Here is a 17,356-nt window from a genome sequence, read left to right as displayed (position 1 = left end):
TAGCCAGCTAAATACCTTGCAAATTATTAGTGATAAGAGGCACATGAGGAAACGCCCGCAGACTAAACCAAAGTGAGCAGCAGGGCTGACAACCCAGCACGCCCCAGGATAAGATTGGATACCTGGACTGTCACTCACAAAACTGACACTCCAGCACACTTCAGATCCCATTGGGCGGCTGAGCTGTCACTCACTGCATAACTTGGGAACAGCCAATGTAGAAACTGTGACACACCTATGAATATGCCATTAAAGGGGTTGTTTCACATTAAATCTTCAGGAGTCCACAGCTCCCCTGACTGCCAGCTTGCCAGGAGCGGTGTTCTCTCGAAGATTGACATTTTGGACCAGCAGCATGGTACCGATGTCCCAAACTGTGCGCTCACTCTCCAATGTTGCAAGATGAGTCAGCTTTACCTTTGCAGCATCGGAGAAGCGCAGGAGATTAATTTTAATAACAAGTAAATTGCAAAGTAATTTGTTTTCACTTATACTGATCAATTTTAACTATTTAAAAAGGTGAGACAATCCCATTAACGTCTTTGATAGGAAAATACCTGAACGCATATGGACATTTTACAATGGGCTTCTCCACCCGACAGGAAGATACATGGAAAAAAAAAAAACGATGTCTAAAATAACAAAAAAACACAATGCATGAAATGTATGGCATTTTCTACAAACGTAAAAAACAATGCAAAAAAGTTTAAAGGGTCCTAATGGATATATTTGCACCTCTTCAGTGTTTTTGACCCACTATTAGTTTGGACTGACAAAATTTGATGGAAAATTCTGCCATGTAAAAGTTCTCCTAGTGTTGGAAGACAGTAAAGCGGTCAGTCAAATGTTTTGGCTGCTGTTATACATTAATATTCAATATATTTATTACAAGTAATGTTTATTAACTCAGTAAAATGAATGGGACTATTTCACAATAGTAGAAAAAAATATGGTGCTTGTCTCTATGTTACTGTATGATGAGGTGTGTGGATTTTTTTTTTAACATCTTTTGAGTATTTTTGCAGGTTTGGAGTCAGCTTTGACATCCCTGATGGACAGTAAAAGCCTAAATTTATTTGAAATCATAAATCCTGAAATAATCTCACATGAGGTAAGTGCAATGTAATATAAAATGTATTAATGGAATTTTATTGCCCGTAAACAGCACCACTCTTGTCCATGAGGCATTGTCTGGTATTGCAGTTTCATTTAAAGGGTACCTATCATTTCATGTCATTTTTTAATACTTTATACAGTGTGAAATGTGTTACAATATGGTGGGGGTCCTGAGACCTCAATGGTAGAGCTGTGAAGCGCAGCTCCTGCATGAGCATGCGCCAAGTTAAAAGTCTATGGGCTCGTACTCCACTGACTCAGATGGGTCTCTGTGTATCTTTTGTGATGCAGCTTCAGCATGTCCCATCTACTATCTTCCTGACTTCCTGTTTACACATTAGTACATGTACTGGACTGGTTATTAGACTAGGGATCACATGACCTAACTTGCTACAATGAAGGAGGAATAGTGTATAGATGTGACTGATATGGGATGAAATAAATAAACAACAAAAATATGGAGTGATTATATATGCAAAGAACAAAAAAGCCAGAGATACTTTCACCATTTGTTTTATGTTCAACAATGTAATAATGTCTGCAGTGAGATCAGAGCAGGCTGTCATTACACCTCACACACTGAATAATGTGCTCTGAGCTATTGTGGGGGCTTGTTCTTTCTCTCCTGTGTGTTGCTGCCTGCTTATGATTGGGCAATGTCATACAGGGAGAAGAAAGACACGCCCCCAGTGAAAACTCTTTGATTATAACCACTTCAAATTAATAAAAGTTAACTCATTAGGTGTCAAATACTTTGATTTCTAATATTTCCACAACGGATTGGCAAAATTAAAAAAATATATATTTTTTATTCTGCTCTGTTGCATGTTCAGCTCAATGTGAAAAAATGTGGTAAAAGGTTGAGAAAAAAATAAATACTGCTGTAAATGCGTTATGTTGGTCCGTACTTCATATGCCATGAATCTGTCTCAAATAAACTTGTATTTCCTTTTTTGAAGGGTTATTTATTAGTCCAGCTGGATTTTGGATTTCCTCATCATTTGTTGGTGGATTTCCTGAAAAAGACCCTATAGAAGATGAACCCATGACCAATAATACCCCAGTGTTACAATGTTTGAGCCGTGCTCGGTCAGTGCTGCCAAATATGAAAGCATGAATAAAAAATAGTAACATAAAAAGTCACAGTATTTGCTTGTTTGATGTTTTATGGCTATTTCTGCATGTCACAGCGCTGAGAAAAAGTATTTTGGACACCTCCCCCACCCCACCCTTACGTTTACCCTATTAAAAAAAATATTTAGCTTTTAAGGTGTAACCAATTATGACCAAATGAATCTTTGCAGCTTTATGCAGAGTGTACACAGAGAGCAGCCAATCAGTGGTGTGGGCGGGGCTATACAGAGCTCAGCATTCTGAGCTCTGCTAGATCCGCTGCAGAGAAAACTGTGATTCTATCACACCTGCTGCACCCAGTAAACTGATACATCACTGGAATCAGGGTCTCTGCCCCTACATTGTGCTGCTGTCAGATTACATAACACAAATCTGCTGACAGATTCCCTTTAACTATGGATCAATTAAAAAAAAAAAAAAGATTTTTATCATAGGTAGCCATTTATTAAAGATTAACATTCATTTTAATGTTTCATTATATAAATCAAAAATACACATAAAAATAAGCAACTTTGTAAGGTTTCTCATCAGAGAAATCTGCTTTTTTTTCTCCTCATTGATTGATCTTTTACTCTCAATTAATGGGTAAAATCTTTATTCAGTGAAGACAGATTTTCCCATTGATGAGATGGGAGATAACAGTTGGTGCTTCTAATATTTTATGAAGAAGGGAGAAGGAGGGGGGAAATGAAAGCAGAAATAAACATTCTGCTCCAAGATCCATATAACATTATGAGTACTAACTGTCATCTCATATCTCAGTGATGGGGAATTCTGGAATTACTGAAGACACTTTTTTTGTGTGAATTTTATGAAAATTTTCTGGCGTAAAAGCTTTGATGGATTGTCTCATTATCTCTTATCAGACAAATTTTGTTCTTTCTCCTCGTGGACTGATCATTCCCAAACCAAGGGTAAAATTTCAGTGAATACAGATTTTCCAATTACTGAAATAAGAGATGACAGTTGGTGCTCATGAAGTTCTACGAAGAACTATAAGGTCGTATTCACACGTCCAGTATTTGGTCAGTATTTTCCATCAGTATTTGTAAGCCAACACCAGGAGGGGGTGATAAATACAGAAGTGGTGACGTGTTTCTATTATACTTTTCTCTGATTGTCCCACTCCTGGTGTTGACTTACAAATACTGATACATATGAACAATTGCCTAACTTGCAGGAGAACTTGCAGCTGAATGTCTGTCTCTAGCTCCTTCCCTCTCCATAGAATTTTAAAGCACCAACTGTCATTGTCACAGATCCCTTCTCCGTGGTGTCACTAATTTGTCATGTGCCCGCTCTCACACGTGACTTGGGGTTGTGCCTGCAAGGGTTAATCTATCTCCCCTCTCTCAGTCCAGCATTCAACCTCAGTCCTATGCTGTAATGGGAGCATAAATCACACACCGACCCAGGCCACACACCCGCTCATATACGCTGCCACCACTCATCGAATACACGGGCGATGAGTCCCAGAAATAATAATACTAATAAAAATATGTCTATCACTCATAAGGCTCACACACCTTAGGCTATGGATTCTTTTAGAACATTCAAGGTTCAACTTGTTAAAGTTTTATACTTTAATAACAAAAGGTTCAATGCTTAAAATAAGAAAAAGGTATAAAAATATGATAATAAAAAGACATACAACTTATGCAAAACAGTACTAAAATAAACAGGAGAAACTTACAGAAATTATCTAACTGGTAGTTGCTTTCTGCTCCCTGAGGGGGGGTGAATGGAGTTGGTGGAACACATCAGCTTCTCAGGCTGCCCTCACATGTGAACACAATTCTCTGTCTGCAGCCTAAATTTATAACTTTGGTCTGGAGGTCAGGTTTCTAGACCGACCCCTCAGGTCAATATCATAACTGCTGCCTGTTTGATTGGGCCATGGCCACGCCCCCAATGAATACATTATTTTCTCTTGAGATACGTGTGAAAAGGTTCTCAGGAATAGATGCCCTCCGGCCGCAATTAGCATCTCCCCTCCAAGACCTAAGAGGTGCCAAATGTTACCTTCTTCTTGGCTCTAGCTAGACCTCCTGGTGGGATATGGAGACACAATTCCTACTAGTCCCAAGGAAGTACCTATTAACACCTAGGTGCGACTTGCCTTCAGGACAGATGTTACATTATCACTAGTCACACATATAACCCTAGACATAGGTCACTACACACATATAGATATATATATATACACATATTTCACCACAGTCATCTATCTCAGTAATGAAATATCTCAGTGATAGATTTTCTCATTACTGAGATAGGAGATGACAGTTGTTGCTTATAAAGTTCTATGGAGAACTGTGAGTGTTGATTCAGGAGAACTTGCAGCAGAATTTCTGTCTCCGCCTCTAGCTCCTCCCCTTTCCATAGAATTTTAAAAGCAGCAACTGTCATCTATCTCAGTAATGAAATATCTCAGTGATACAGATTTTCTCATTACTGAGATAGATGACAGTTGTTGCTTATAAAGTTTTATGGAGAACTGTGAGTGTTGATTCAGGAGAACTTGCAGCAGAATTTCTGTCTCCGCCTCTAGCTCCTCCCCTTTCCATAGAATTTTAAAAGCAGCAACTGTCATCTATCTCAGTAATGTAATATCTCAGTGATACAGATTTTCTCATTACTGAGATAGATGACAGTTGGTCCTTATAAGGTTCTATGGAGAACTGTAACTGTTTCAAGAGAACTTGCTGCAGAATTTCTGTCTCCGCCTCTAGCTCCTCCCTCTCCATAGAATTTTAAAAGCACCAACTGTCATCTCTTATAGCAGTGATGTAATATTTCAGTGAATAACATGTATTGAGAATGAAAGATCAATCCAGGAGGTGAAAGAAGCAGATTATATTACAAATGACAAAGATAAAGCAGCATCCTTATATCTGCGCCCACAGGGAATACACTGCCATCTGTCCTTCTGGCATATTCTGTTACCTCCCCTGCCATACGCTGCTGTGTATCTATACATAGTCACACAGGTGATCTGCTCGCACCGCCATCTCCTGCTGTATACCGTGTCCGTCTGGCACATGTCCTGTTTTCATGCAGTGTTCACAGCGCTGTGCAGAGATGGAAACATGCCTCCTTATAAGAGCGGATAACGCCTGCATCTAAGGTAACGCATCCCATGTATGCTCCCTGCTTCATTCAATTAATTACTATTTATTTGGTCACACAAATGATTTTCCTTTTTAGAAATGTAAGTAACATCTACAAGTATCTGTTATTCATAGTTCTTCCCTTCTGTAATGTGATTGTATATAAGTTTAATGGGAGGGGAATTAATGTCTAAGAGCGAATTAAAGTTTTTTTCCCCCATTATTAACCTTTATGTCGAGTGTTTTGGCCAGGTATAAGCCGTCACTCTCCTGGGAGAAGGAGCCAAGTGAGGGTCCTTGGTTTATCATATAAGCCACGTCTCTGCGGACAATGGTGACTTATACTTATATGGCAGGTCTAAGCGACATGATATAAAAGATAATAGTGGGAAAAGTAGACCTGCCCTCCATATGGAGAAACGTCAGAACATGAAGAGGAGAACAAGGATCATTGGGCTGTGTGTAGGGATGAGCGGACACGTGGATGTTCGGGGTCATCAGATTTGAGCCAATTTTAGTCCAAAGGTACGGTTCCTGTACAAGAACTCTACCGGAACTTGAATCTGAACCAGACCCCATAGAAGTCAATGGGGACCCAAGCTTTGGTGCTGTAAAATGGTCTCTCTTTTCTCTCTCTATCATCTATTTATCTATCATCTATATATTTATTATCTATTATCTATCTAGTTATCCATCTATTATCTAGCCATCATCTATTATCTACCTTATCTATCATCTATTTTCTATCTATTATCCATCTTATCTATCATCTATTAATCTGTTTATCTATTTCTCTCATCTCTCTATTTCACTCTATCACCCTCTATCTCTCTCTTTTCCTCTATCTCTCTATCGTCTTCTCTATCTCTTTCTTCATCTATCTTATTTTAATAACATTTAAGATTTAATTTTTTAAAGATTTTATATTATTATTTTATTGAGAAAAGAGGGTGATTTGAACTGACTACAGTGGAAACTCTTTGATACAACTACCCAAAATTGAATTGAAAAGTGGTCTTCTAGGGGGCGGTCTTCTCAAAGATAATGGGCCGTATACAGAATACATGGTGAATTAGAAAATCTGTTACAGGAAATGGAGTCTGGATAGGGGGTGGTCTTCTCGAGAGGTGGTCTTTAGGAGAGGTCTCACTGTATTGCTATATGACATAGAGTTGGCAACATGCAATGCGGTTAAATTCCAGGTTTTACTCGTGTGAATAAGGCCTAAGATTTCCTGCAGTTATTAGGACAGATAGGTATATTCTCGTACATGTCCTTATTTTCCCGAGAACTCCTACAAGAAGATCTATGCAAGATCCTAATGCACTGTCCTCTGCCTGGTACATGACCATTCCCATATGGCCAGTTTCTGTTTGCATGCTTGTTGCCATGAGAAGTGCAGAGACGTTCAGTGTCTCTAGACTGTTTCCTACCCGTAGCTGCTGCATGATATGATGTGACATTTCTCACATACACTAGAAGTGTAGTGGTAATGTAAAAACATGTGCGTCCACTTAACTTAGGCAGAGGACATAAACTCTGTTGCCTCCTATTAGAAGTTTTAACTCTAAAGGTCCATATCAACCCCCTTATCGAGCATTGCCACGAGTTAGGATAAAAGCCAAACCAGGTATTATTTACAGACACGTGTTTCAGGGTGTTTACCCCTCTTCAGCACAAAGAAAGAGATCTGATTTGGCTGGATGAGAGGTCTCTGATGGGACTCTAAGGAATACTATCTCTCCTTGTGGAGAGTGCCAAGGTCTGCAGCAAGAAGAGTCCAGTAAGTGACATCACTGGAATCAGGGTCTCTGCTACATCATGCTGGCAGCTTCCCTTCAAAAAGGAATGTTTTGTTATAAATCAATTATACCCATGAAGATAAGCATATCTTATTATAGAAATCAGCTTCTTTTATACCTGAATTGATATTTTATTCTCAATTCAGAGATAATTCTGTACAATCTGTCTTCAGTGAATAACTCCCTGTACTGAGGTCGAAGATGACAGTTGGAAAAAAATTTTTGGGAAGTGTAACTGTAATTTCAGGAGAACCTGCAGCAGAATGTTGTCTCCGCCTATAACTCCTCCCTCCTCCATAGACTTTTATAAGCATCAACTGTCATCTTCTATCTCTGTAATGGAAAAGCTTGTATACACTGAAGATAGAGATTTTACCCATGAATTGAGAGTGAATGATCAGTCCAGAAGGAGAAAGAAACAGATTTCTTTAATAAGATATATTACAAATTATGTTATTTTCACATTTACTATTAATTTATATAAAAAAAAATAATTAAAACGATGGATACTTGCTAATAGTTAAGACTGTAGAAGTGTCAAAATGTAGTGGTTGATTTAGTAAGTCACTAATGTAGTACACAAACTTACCTAGTATACCTTTCTAACTTGTAGTTTACAATATATTTTTATTATTTGATGGATTTAGCTTATTTGTTTTTTTTATAGTAAGAGGTCATTTGGAAACCATGGCCAAGATAAGGGTGATGGGCTGTGTAATTTCTGTAGTAATATTCCTACAAATCATTTTCCTGGTTAATTTGGACCAAAAATCATACGTTAATTCACAGACTACGGAAGGACAACCTAGGAAGGTTCATCTTCTCATCCTTTCCACCTGGAGGTCTGGATCATCTTTCTTAGGTCACATTTTTAGCCAGCACCCTGATGTCTTCTACTTGATGGAGCCGGCTTGGCACGTATGGAAGTCCCTACCGCGCTACAGTGCCCACGTTCTTCACATGGCCGTAAGGGACATGATCCGATCGGTCTTTAAATGCGATGTCAGTTTCTATGTATGTATTGAACACGAAGAAGAAAGTTTGGAATCTGTTCCAGTGGTATTCCAACACGGCTCTCTGTTCACCCTCCGCGTTCCAACATCACGAATGGAACGGCTTGTAGGAAACCTTGCGGAAACCATTCATTTAGTAAAGTGGAAAAGGCATGTGAAAAGTATAGCCACATTGTTGTGAAAGAGCTTCGATTCCTGGACATCACGGTGCTCTATCCTCTTCTCAAAGACCCTTCCTTCAACCTGAAAATTCTCCATTTGGTACGAGACCCTCGAGCAATCGGAAAGTCTCTCGGACAGACTCAGAGCTCTTGCGGGTGACAATGGCGTCATCCTCGACACCAACGGCACGAAGATAAAGGACACAAACTACGAGGTCTTACAGAAAATCTGCGAGAGTCACGTCAATATGTACAAGATGGCCACCCACAAACCTCCTCCATTCATGAAAGGGAAATACATGCTGGTCACGTATGAAGATCTGGTGAAAAACCCATTAGAAAAAGTGGAGATGTATAAATTCGCAAATTTACAATTGATGGATCATCTTAGTCAGTGGATCTACGACATAACTCATGGGGAAGGACCAGCCAAATGAAAGGAAGCCTTCGAAACCACTCCGAGAGATGCACTGAACGTATCGGAAGTTTGGAGGAACGTTCTTCCCTTCCAGAAAGTCAGGCAAATTCAGGCCGTTTGTAAGGAAGCCATGACTGCTTTTAGGTACCAGTTTATGAGCTCAGAGGCTGAGCAGAAGGATAAGTCACGAGATTTTATACTGCCGTTGTAGATCACAATGCCTTAAAATAACGGTATAAGAATAAAAGGGTGCCCTAAAATATCAAGCATATATGATAAAAAGGTTTTACTTCCTAGTCCAAAAACCGTGCACTTATTTTATATTTCTATGTAGGAATTAGAGGTAGATACATTATGACCATATTCATATTTCTATACTTTGTGTATATTTCACCGTCTTTTTCAATAAACTTACATGTTATACCAAATACATTTACCTTAAAGTATTATGCAAAAGATAATATTACTGTTCTGTCCTAATTCCAACCTGTATAAAGCTGATATGCAGTTTGCAGCCAAGTTTTAGATTTTTCTCTTGAGGGAGGGTCCCTCCCTGTAATACATGCTGGATGTGTATCTAGGGTGTTGAAGCTTTCAGTAGCTAATAATCATACAGCTTCTATCCTGCACTTATTTCCCCTTCATGTGCCTTCCCTATTTTTTGCTCTTCTTTCAGATACTTTCCTCTACTCCCCCAAGGTTTTTGAGATCTGTGTACAACCCAACTTGCTGCTATCTTTCACACTGAGATAAGGGAAGGGAGAGCTATCATATCTAGGAGCAGAGATCTGATGGATTTGTTACATTTTTACAAAGCACTCAGCCAGATAAAAAGGAGTTTCAGACACTTTGCAGCAGCAAAATGTAAGAAAAGTTTTAAAGGAAGCCTATTTTGAAAGTTGTTAAACTTTGTATAAAAACTTTTTCAAGCATGCCAATATCCAGAATTATTGGAGGCAAAGGGAGCGTCCAGGGTTTCTCTTCTGACACCATTTTTGCATCCGTATAACAATAGAAGTAGAGTTGGATCTGTAGAAGTCTAGAAATGACGTCTGTGTTGGACAAATCTATACAAATCATTAATGATATGGGCCTGAAATAAACTTATGAACATGACGCCAAAGACTCTAGTCCGATGAGACTACAGTAGTCCTTACAGGAGTAAATAGAGAACACTATTTGTGGTGGAAAATGAACACTGCATATCACCCTTAAAACACCATCTTCACCATCATACATGGTGGTGGCAGCATCATGCTGTTGGGGATGCATGGAAGATGGATGGAGCTAAATAAAAGGGAAATCCTGTTTAGTCTTTTGCAGCCTATGAGACTAGGGTGTAGGTTCACATTCATGCAGGACGACGACCCAGGAGACATGAATACTTTTTCAAGGCACTGTACACCACAGATTTGAGTAACACCATGGAGAAAAATCTCAACATTATCAGATGTATTTAGTGAAGGAGTTGCAGAATCGATGGCCCATGTTTGTAGCCGAGATGACACGAGCACACATCTCCAAGTTTAATTGCTTTAATAAGCTCTTAAGCTTAAAAACGCACTGCACAAAAGAAAGATATTCTGATGGGTGGTAAGTGGGCATGATGTCTGGGCGCTCCACGGTTTATATGCAGAGACTGTGTCCATGTGAGCAGATGGCATCGCTGCTGGGATTACCGAGAGCAACTATTCCTGGTTTACGGACGCACTTTAAGGTGCATCAAGGAACGTGCCGGAGCGAAATACGGAGGAGACAATCTTCCCCATGTTATTTATCGTGGCTTCACTGTCCGAGCTGGACTCGGAATCGCTGCTTCCTGAATAGGCGCCGAGACCAGGTAAGATTCCAATACAGATGGAGGCTGGAGGGCAATGGACTCGGGGAATGGTGGTAGAGGAGCTGTCGGCAGAGCTGGAGCGGCTCTCTGAAAACACAAAACATCAAGGTATGAAAATATGGCCGACACCTAATATACAAGTAACCAATAATCACTGGCACTAGTGGCCCGGCACACACCAGAAACGGCCACATTAATAAGACATACCTTTTAACTTTTCTTGTTCCTGCTCAACTTTTAATTTCTTTGCGCTGGAGCTTTCAGAATTACTAAAAAAATAAATAAATATCGATATTACACCTAAATACAGTATGTGCAAATAACAAAAAAAAAACAAAACACACCTTAGGCTACTTTCACACTAGCGTTAACTGCAATCCGTCACAATGCGTCGTTTTGCAGAAAATACGCATCCTGCAAAAGTGCTTGCAGGATGCGTTTTTTCACCATAGACTAATATTATGCGACGTATTGCAACGGATTGACACACGTCGCAACCGTCATGCGACGGTTGCGCCGTGTTGTGGCGGAAGGTCGGCACAAAAAAAGCTACATGTAACGTTTTTTGCCGCCGACGGTACGCTTTTTCCGACCGTGCATGCGCGGCCGGAACTCCGCCCCCACCTCCCCGCACCTCACAATGGGGCAGCGGATGCGCTGGAAAAATGCATCCGCTGCCCCCGTTGTGCGGCGCAGAGAACGCTAGCGTCGGTAACCTCGGCCCGACGCACAGCGACGGGCCGAGCCCGACGCTAGTGTGAAAGTAGCCTAAAAGGGTTTAGATAGGAGATACTAACCTGATTGTTGAGGATCTGTACCGATCCCCAAAAAAGGGAGGTGGAGCCTGCCCAAGCCCTGTTCTCGGGATCAGGACTTTATCCCCCAATTTTATGGGGTCGGCACAAACCTTATAACAATAATCACTGAGCCATTCATGCTGACCTTCTGTGTCGCACGGCTCCTGCCAGCAACTTGGACTGAGAAAGTTTATACTTGTTGTCGGGGGGTTTTGCCAGCGGCTTCTTCTCGGTCTCCCTCTTCTTATTTTCTGTAGATGTGCTGGCTATAGTCCGGGCATTGTGGGCCAAGACAATTAAGAATCAGTTTTTAATAGTGGAGCAATTATTTACGAAACAATGGAGGGAAGGTCCCAAGATATATACATGGCGTATTTCATTAGTCTTGTAGACATGTTCATTTCTCATCTCAACAGTCAGCTAAAATCCGCGCCCCCAGTCAGCTAAAATCTGTCCCCCCACCACAGTCAACTAAAATCCACCAGCACTAGTCAGCTAAAATCCGTCCCCCCCACAGTCAGCTAAAATACGTACCCCCCCCACAGTCAGCTAAAATCCATCCCCCTACCAGTCAGCTAAAATCCGTCCCCTCCACCACAATCAGCTAAAATCCATCCCTCACCACAGTCAGCTAAACTCCGTCCCCCCACCACAGTTAGCTAAAATCCAGCCCCACCACAGTCTAAAATCTGCTCAGGCATTGGCAGGATATAAGCCATGTACAGGGCAGAATACAGTGGCCCCATACATTGCTTAGTGGCTGCTACTAAGTGTAGTTGTTTAACGTCACTTTCTCAACAGTTCGTTTCGGAAAGGATATTCTAAATTCCATTAATTCTTTTCGTTCTTCATCTCTCCTTTGCTTTTCCAGCAACTCTTGTTTCCTTGAAACTTCGGAAAGAAAGTTTGATTCATCCTCTTCCAAACCTCGGACCATATTTTCTGCAAGAAAAAAAAAAAAAGGGTCCACGTGCTGAGCGGTCGCTCCATTACCGATGTGACAGTCACAGTGTAAAGCAGGACATGGAAATGATTCTTACTGAATTTTAACTTTTCTTCAAATTCCTGTTGCTTCTTTTCTTTCTGTTCCTGAAGCCTTTCATATAAAGATCGTGGGTCATAAACCTCCTCTGGGCACTCTGGTATCAATCAAAAACAAGTCAGTGTAATTCACATACAAAATTATAAATGGAGAGAAATTTAAAAAATAAAATATATTAAACATTCCCCATATTTACAGCCAATGTGATCTCCCTAGATAAGATAACGTTCATCTGCAAATCATGGAATCTTTAATCCTAAAAATCCCCACAAGCTTTCTAACATCTGCCTCACTTGCTGTTCACTGCCTGTTGTGGAGTGTAATTCCTCTCCAGCAGAAAAGAATCAGACCCACGGTCCCTGCCCCGCTCTCTCTGCCCCATTCTCAGAGACCCACTGTCCCTGCCCCGCTCTCCTTGACCCACTGTCCCTGCCCCGCTCTCTCTGACCCGCTCTCCTTGACCCACTGTCCCTGCCCTGCTCTCTCTGCCCCATTCTCCGTGACCCACTGTCCCTGCCCCGCTCTCTCTGCCCCGTTCTCCCCCGTTCTCCGTGACCCACTGTCCCTGCCCCGCTCTCCTTGACCCACTGTCCCTGCCCCGTTCTCCGTGACCCACTGTCCCTGCCCCGCTCTCCGTGACCCACTGTCCCTGCCCCGCTCTCCTTGACCCACTGTCCCTGCCCCGCTCGTTCTGCCCCGTTCTCCATGACCCACTGTCCCTGCCCCGCTCTCCTTGACCCACTGTCCCTGCCCCACTCTCTCTGCCCCGTTCTCCGTGACCCACTGTCCCTGCCCCGCTCTCTCTGCCCCGTTCTCCGTGACCCACTGTCCCTGCCCCGCTCTCTCTGCCCCGTTCTCCGTGACCCACTGTCCCTGCCCCGCTCTCTCTGCCCCATTCTCCGTGACCCACTCTCTCTGCCCCGTTCTCCGTGACCCACTGTCCCTGCCCCGCTCTCTCTGCCCCCTTCTCCGTGACCCACTGTCCCTGCCCCGCTCTCTCTGCCCCGTTCTCCGTGACCACTGTCCCTGCCCCACTCTCTCTGCCCCGTGCTCCGTGACCCACTGTCCCTGCCCCGCTCTCTCTGCCCCATTCTCCGTGACCCACTCTCTCTGCCCCGTTCTCCGTGACCCACTGTCCCTGCCCCGCTCTTTCTGCCCCGTTCTCCGTGACCCACTGTCCCTGCCCCACTCTCTCTGCCCCGTTCTCCGTGACCCACTGTCCCTGCCCCGCTCTCTCTGCCCCATTCTCCGTGATCCACTGTCCCTGCCCCGCTCTCCGTGACCCACTGTCCCTGCCCCGCTCTCTCTGCCCCGTTCTCCGTGACCCACTGTCCCTGCCCCACTCTCTCTGCCCCGTTCTCCGTGACCCACTGTCCCTGCCCCGCTCTCTCTGCCCCATTCTCTGTGACCCACTGTCCCTGCCCCGCTCTCCGTGACCCACTGTCCCTGCCCCGTTCTCCGTGACCCACTGTCCCTGCCCCGCTCTCTCTGCCCCATTCTCCGTGATCCACTGTCCCTGCCCCGCTCTCCGTGACCCACTGTCCCTGCCCCGTTCTCAGTGACCCACTGTCCCTGCCCCGCTCTCTCTGCCCCGTTCTCCGTGACCCACTGTCCCTTGCCCGCTCTCTCTGCACCGTTCTCCGTGACCCACTGTCCCTGCCCCGCTCTCTCTGCCCCGTTCTCCGTGACCCACTGTCCCTGCCCCGCTCTCTGCCACGTTCTCCGTGACCCACTGTCCCTGCCCCGCTCTCTCTGCCCCTTTCTCCGTGACCCACTGTCCCTGCCCCGCTCTCTCTGCCCCGTTCTCCGTGACCCACTGTCCCTGCCCCGCTCTCTCTGCCCCGTTCTCCGTGACCCACTGTCCCTGCCCCGCTCTCTCTGCCCCGTTCTCCGTGACCCACTGTCCCTGCCCCGCTCTCTCTGCCCCGTTCTCCGTGACCCACTGTCCCTGCCCCGCTCTCTCTGCCCCATTCTCCATGACCCACTGTCCCTGCCCCGCTCTCTCTGCCCCATTCTCCGTGACCCACTCTCTCTGCCCCGTTCTCCGTGACCCACTGTCCCTGCCCCGCTCTCTCTGCCCCCTTCTCCGTGACCCACTGTCCCTGCCCCGCTCTCTCTGCCCCGTTCTCCGTGACCACTGTCCCTGCCCCACTCTCTCTGCCCCGTGCTCCGTGACCCACTGTCCCTGCCCCGCTCTCTCTGCCCCATTCTCCGTGACCCACTCTCTCTGCCCCGTTCTCCGTGACCCACTGTCCCTGCCCCGCTCTTTCTGCCCCGTTCTCCGTGACCCACTGTCCCTGCCCCACTCTCTCTGCCCCGTTCTCCGTGACCCACTGTCCCTGCCCCGCTCTCTCTGCCCCATTCTCCGTGATCCACTGTCCCTGCCCCGCTCTCCGTGACCCACTGTCCCTGCCCCGCTCTCTCTGCCCCGTTCTCCGTGACCCACTGTCCCTGCCCCGCTCTCTCTGCCCCATTCTCTGTGACCCACTGTCCCTGCCCCGCTCTCCGTGACCCACTGTCCCTGCCCCGTTCTCCGTGACCCACTGTCCCTGCCCCGCTCTCTCTGCCCCATTCTCCGTGATCCACTGTCCCTGCCCCGCTCTCCGTGACCCACTGTCCCTGCCCCGTTCTCCGTGACCCACTGTCCCTGCCCCGCTCTCTCTGCCCCGTTCTCCGTGACCCACTGTCCCTTGCCCGCTCTCTCTGCCCCGTTCTCCGTGACCCACTGTCCCTGCCCCGCTCTCTCTGCCCCGTTCTCCGTGACCCACTGTCCCTGCCCCGCTCTCTGCCACGTTCTCCGTGACCCACTGTCCCTGCCCCGCTCTCTCTGCCCCTTTCTCCGTGACCCACTGTCCCTGCCCCGCTCTCTCTGCCCCGTTCTCCGTGACCCACTGTCCCTGCCCCGCTCTCTCTGCCCCGTTCTCCGTGACCCACTGTCCCTGCCCCGCTCTCTCTGCCCCTTTCTCCGTGACCCACTGTCCCTGCCCCGCTCTCTCTGCCCCGTTCTCCGTGACCCACTGTCCCTGCCCCGCTCTCTCTGCCCCGTTCTCCGTGACCCACTGTCCCTGCCCCGCTCTCTCTGCCCCGTTCTCCGTGACCCACTGTCCCTGCCCCATTCTCCGTGACCCACTCTCTCTGCCCCGTTCTCCGTGACCCACTCTCTCTGCCCCGTTCTCCGTGACCCACTGTCCCTGCCCCGCTCTCTCTGCCCCGTTCTCCGTGACCCACTGTCCCTGCCCCGCTCTCTCTGCCCCGTTCTCCGTGACCCACTGTCCCTGCCCTGCTCTCTCTGCCCCGTTCTCCGTGACCCACTGTCCCTGCCCCGCTCTCTCTGCCCCATTCTCCGTGACCCACTGTCCCTGCCCCGCTCTCTCTGCCCCATTGTCCGTGACCCACTCTCTCTGCCCCGTTCTCCGTGACCCACTGTCCCTGCCCCGCTCTCTCTGCCCCGTTCTCCGTGACCCACTGTCCCTGCCCCGTTCTCCGTGACCCACTGTCCCTGCCCCGCTCTCCATGACCCACTGTCCCTCCCCCGCTCTCCATTTCCCACTGTCCCTGCCCCGCTCTCCCTGCGTAAACATTGGACATGCTGGCTAATAAACAAGGGAGGTTATCTCTCATTGTAAAACATACAGTACATTTATTTCCCCCCCCCTTATAAAGAAAGAATCATTATTCTTCCCCTTCTACCTTCTGGGTCTTCTGGCTTCCGCACCTTTTCCCATTCTTCCTGCCTTTTTTTCCGTCTTTCCTCTATTTCTGATTCTGTCACAAACCGTTTGTTCATAACCAGATCCCCTTCATGTCCGTCCATTGTGAACCCTGCGGAAAAACAAGAACCATGATTGTACTATCGATTATATAGATATTTTTTAATGCGTTTTACCTTTATATTTAATGTAAATTTTACACTTTTTTTTTTTTCATTTCTGCAGTTAAAATGCCATTGCACTTCATGTAATTGGCGCTACCAACCAATACATCAACTGAACTTCCAATTATAGGGATTCAGCCAAGTTAGTTTTTTAGGGTCTTGCATTTCGGGAGCTTTGGTCAGTGTGTGTCCATCCACTCCTCATGCGATGAGGAGCCCCCTTTTCTAGTAGTGGGGGAGGGGGTGCTGATCATAAAACTATTAAATATGGCGTGCATAGGAGCGTCCTTTTTGTGGGTGCCCTATGCATGTACTGTGCATACTGGGAGTGCACAGCAATGCCGGCACATTTGTTTTGACCCCTTCTTGCCCAATGACATAGCATTACGCTGCTGTATGGCGCCACACACGGCGGGGGCCGACCCATTTTCTATGGCTGGTATCCGCCTACACAAGCAGCGATCAGAGCCCCCCTCCGATCACTGCTGTTTAACCACTTGGCGGAATTACGCTTTTTTTTTTTTTTTCACCATTGCGATTTCTTTCCACCATTTTCCAGCGCAGGAAACCAATTGCGTCAAAATTCCAACCGATCCGGCAAAGAAAAAAAAAAGTTACGGCTCTTCGGAGAAGAAGATGAGAAAGCGAAAACTGAAAATTGGCCGGTCCTTAAGGGGTTAAACAAACTTTTCCCAAGCTTCAGATACTGGGACTTGTAGTTCTACAACAAGCAGCCAACAGGGTGACGTAACAGAACAGTAGACCACAAATAGCTACTCAACCAGACCCCCCCCCATCCCTGCTCTCCCCCAGGTGACCCCTGCAGCCCCCCACACCCGGCAGACAGCCCCTTCTTACCGATGCCGTTCTCTGCACTGCTCTCTCCAGCAAAAGCTATAGTATAGCTGATAGCGATTCTAGCCAATCAACACCAGCCTTACTACATAGCAACGACCAATGAAATCCTCGCTGACGTCACCTTCCAACCAATCCAAGCATGCCTGTCTGAAGACACTAACCAATCGCAGCGCGTCTTAATAAAGATGGCC

General features: G+C 45.8%; 2 protein-coding genes and 1 pseudogene across 2 annotated transcripts in view; 2 read left to right on the top strand and 1 right to left on the bottom strand.

Annotated features, from left to right (window-relative positions):
• Window positions 1-2,257, top strand: part of CETP (cholesteryl ester transfer protein) — a 71,011-nt gene extending 68,754 nt beyond the window's left edge. Inside the window, exons 15-16 of the mRNA XM_077288320.1 lie at window positions 1,026-1,111; window positions 2,076-2,257. Coding sequence (XP_077144435.1) covers window positions 1,026-1,111; window positions 2,076-2,150 — 161 coding nt within the window. The 3' untranslated portion in view covers window positions 2,151-2,257. The remainder of the gene's footprint in view (window positions 1-1,025; window positions 1,112-2,075) is intronic.
• A 5,462-nt stretch (window positions 2,258-7,719) lies between these two features.
• LOC143807101 (carbohydrate sulfotransferase 5-like) lies at window positions 7,720-8,994 on the top strand (annotated as a pseudogene).
• Window positions 8,995-10,275: 1,281 nt separating this feature from the next.
• On the bottom strand, window positions 10,276-17,303 carry PSME3IP1 (proteasome activator subunit 3 interacting protein 1). The gene is made up of 7 exons (XM_077288319.1): window positions 17,166-17,303; window positions 16,124-16,255; window positions 12,432-12,530; window positions 12,212-12,333; window positions 11,537-11,673; window positions 10,802-10,863; window positions 10,276-10,681 (listed from the first exon to the last, which is right to left on the bottom strand). Exons 2-7 carry the CDS (start codon window positions 16,245-16,247, stop codon window positions 10,467-10,469), a joined length of 759 nt encoding a protein of 252 aa, XP_077144434.1. The 5' UTR covers window positions 16,248-16,255; window positions 17,166-17,303; the 3' UTR covers window positions 10,276-10,466.
• Window positions 17,304-17,356: the final 53 nt, after the last annotated feature.

This window comes from Ranitomeya variabilis, chromosome 2 (assembly GCF_051348905.1).
Source record: "Ranitomeya variabilis isolate aRanVar5 chromosome 2, aRanVar5.hap1, whole genome shotgun sequence".
Lineage (NCBI taxonomy): Eukaryota > Metazoa > Chordata > Amphibia > Anura > Dendrobatidae > Ranitomeya > Ranitomeya variabilis.
Note: the sequence above shows the minus strand (reverse complement) of the source record. Positions and strands in the feature narration are given on the sequence as shown.

Bases quoted from the DNA above. Each gene is read 5' to 3' on its own strand.
- PSME3IP1 (XM_077288319.1), bottom strand. From the start codon at position 16,247: ATGGACGGACATGAAGGGGATCTGGTTATGAACAAACGGTTTGTGACA. The intron at 11,674-12,211 runs ATATCCTTTCCG...GTCTTGGCCCAC, and splicing joins AAGAATTAATGGAATTTAGA to AATGCCCGGACTATAGCCAG. The intron at 10,682-10,801 runs GTATGTCTTATT...TTGTGTTTTCAG, and splicing joins GGAACAAGAAAAGTTAAAAG to AGAGCCGCTCCAGCTCTGCC.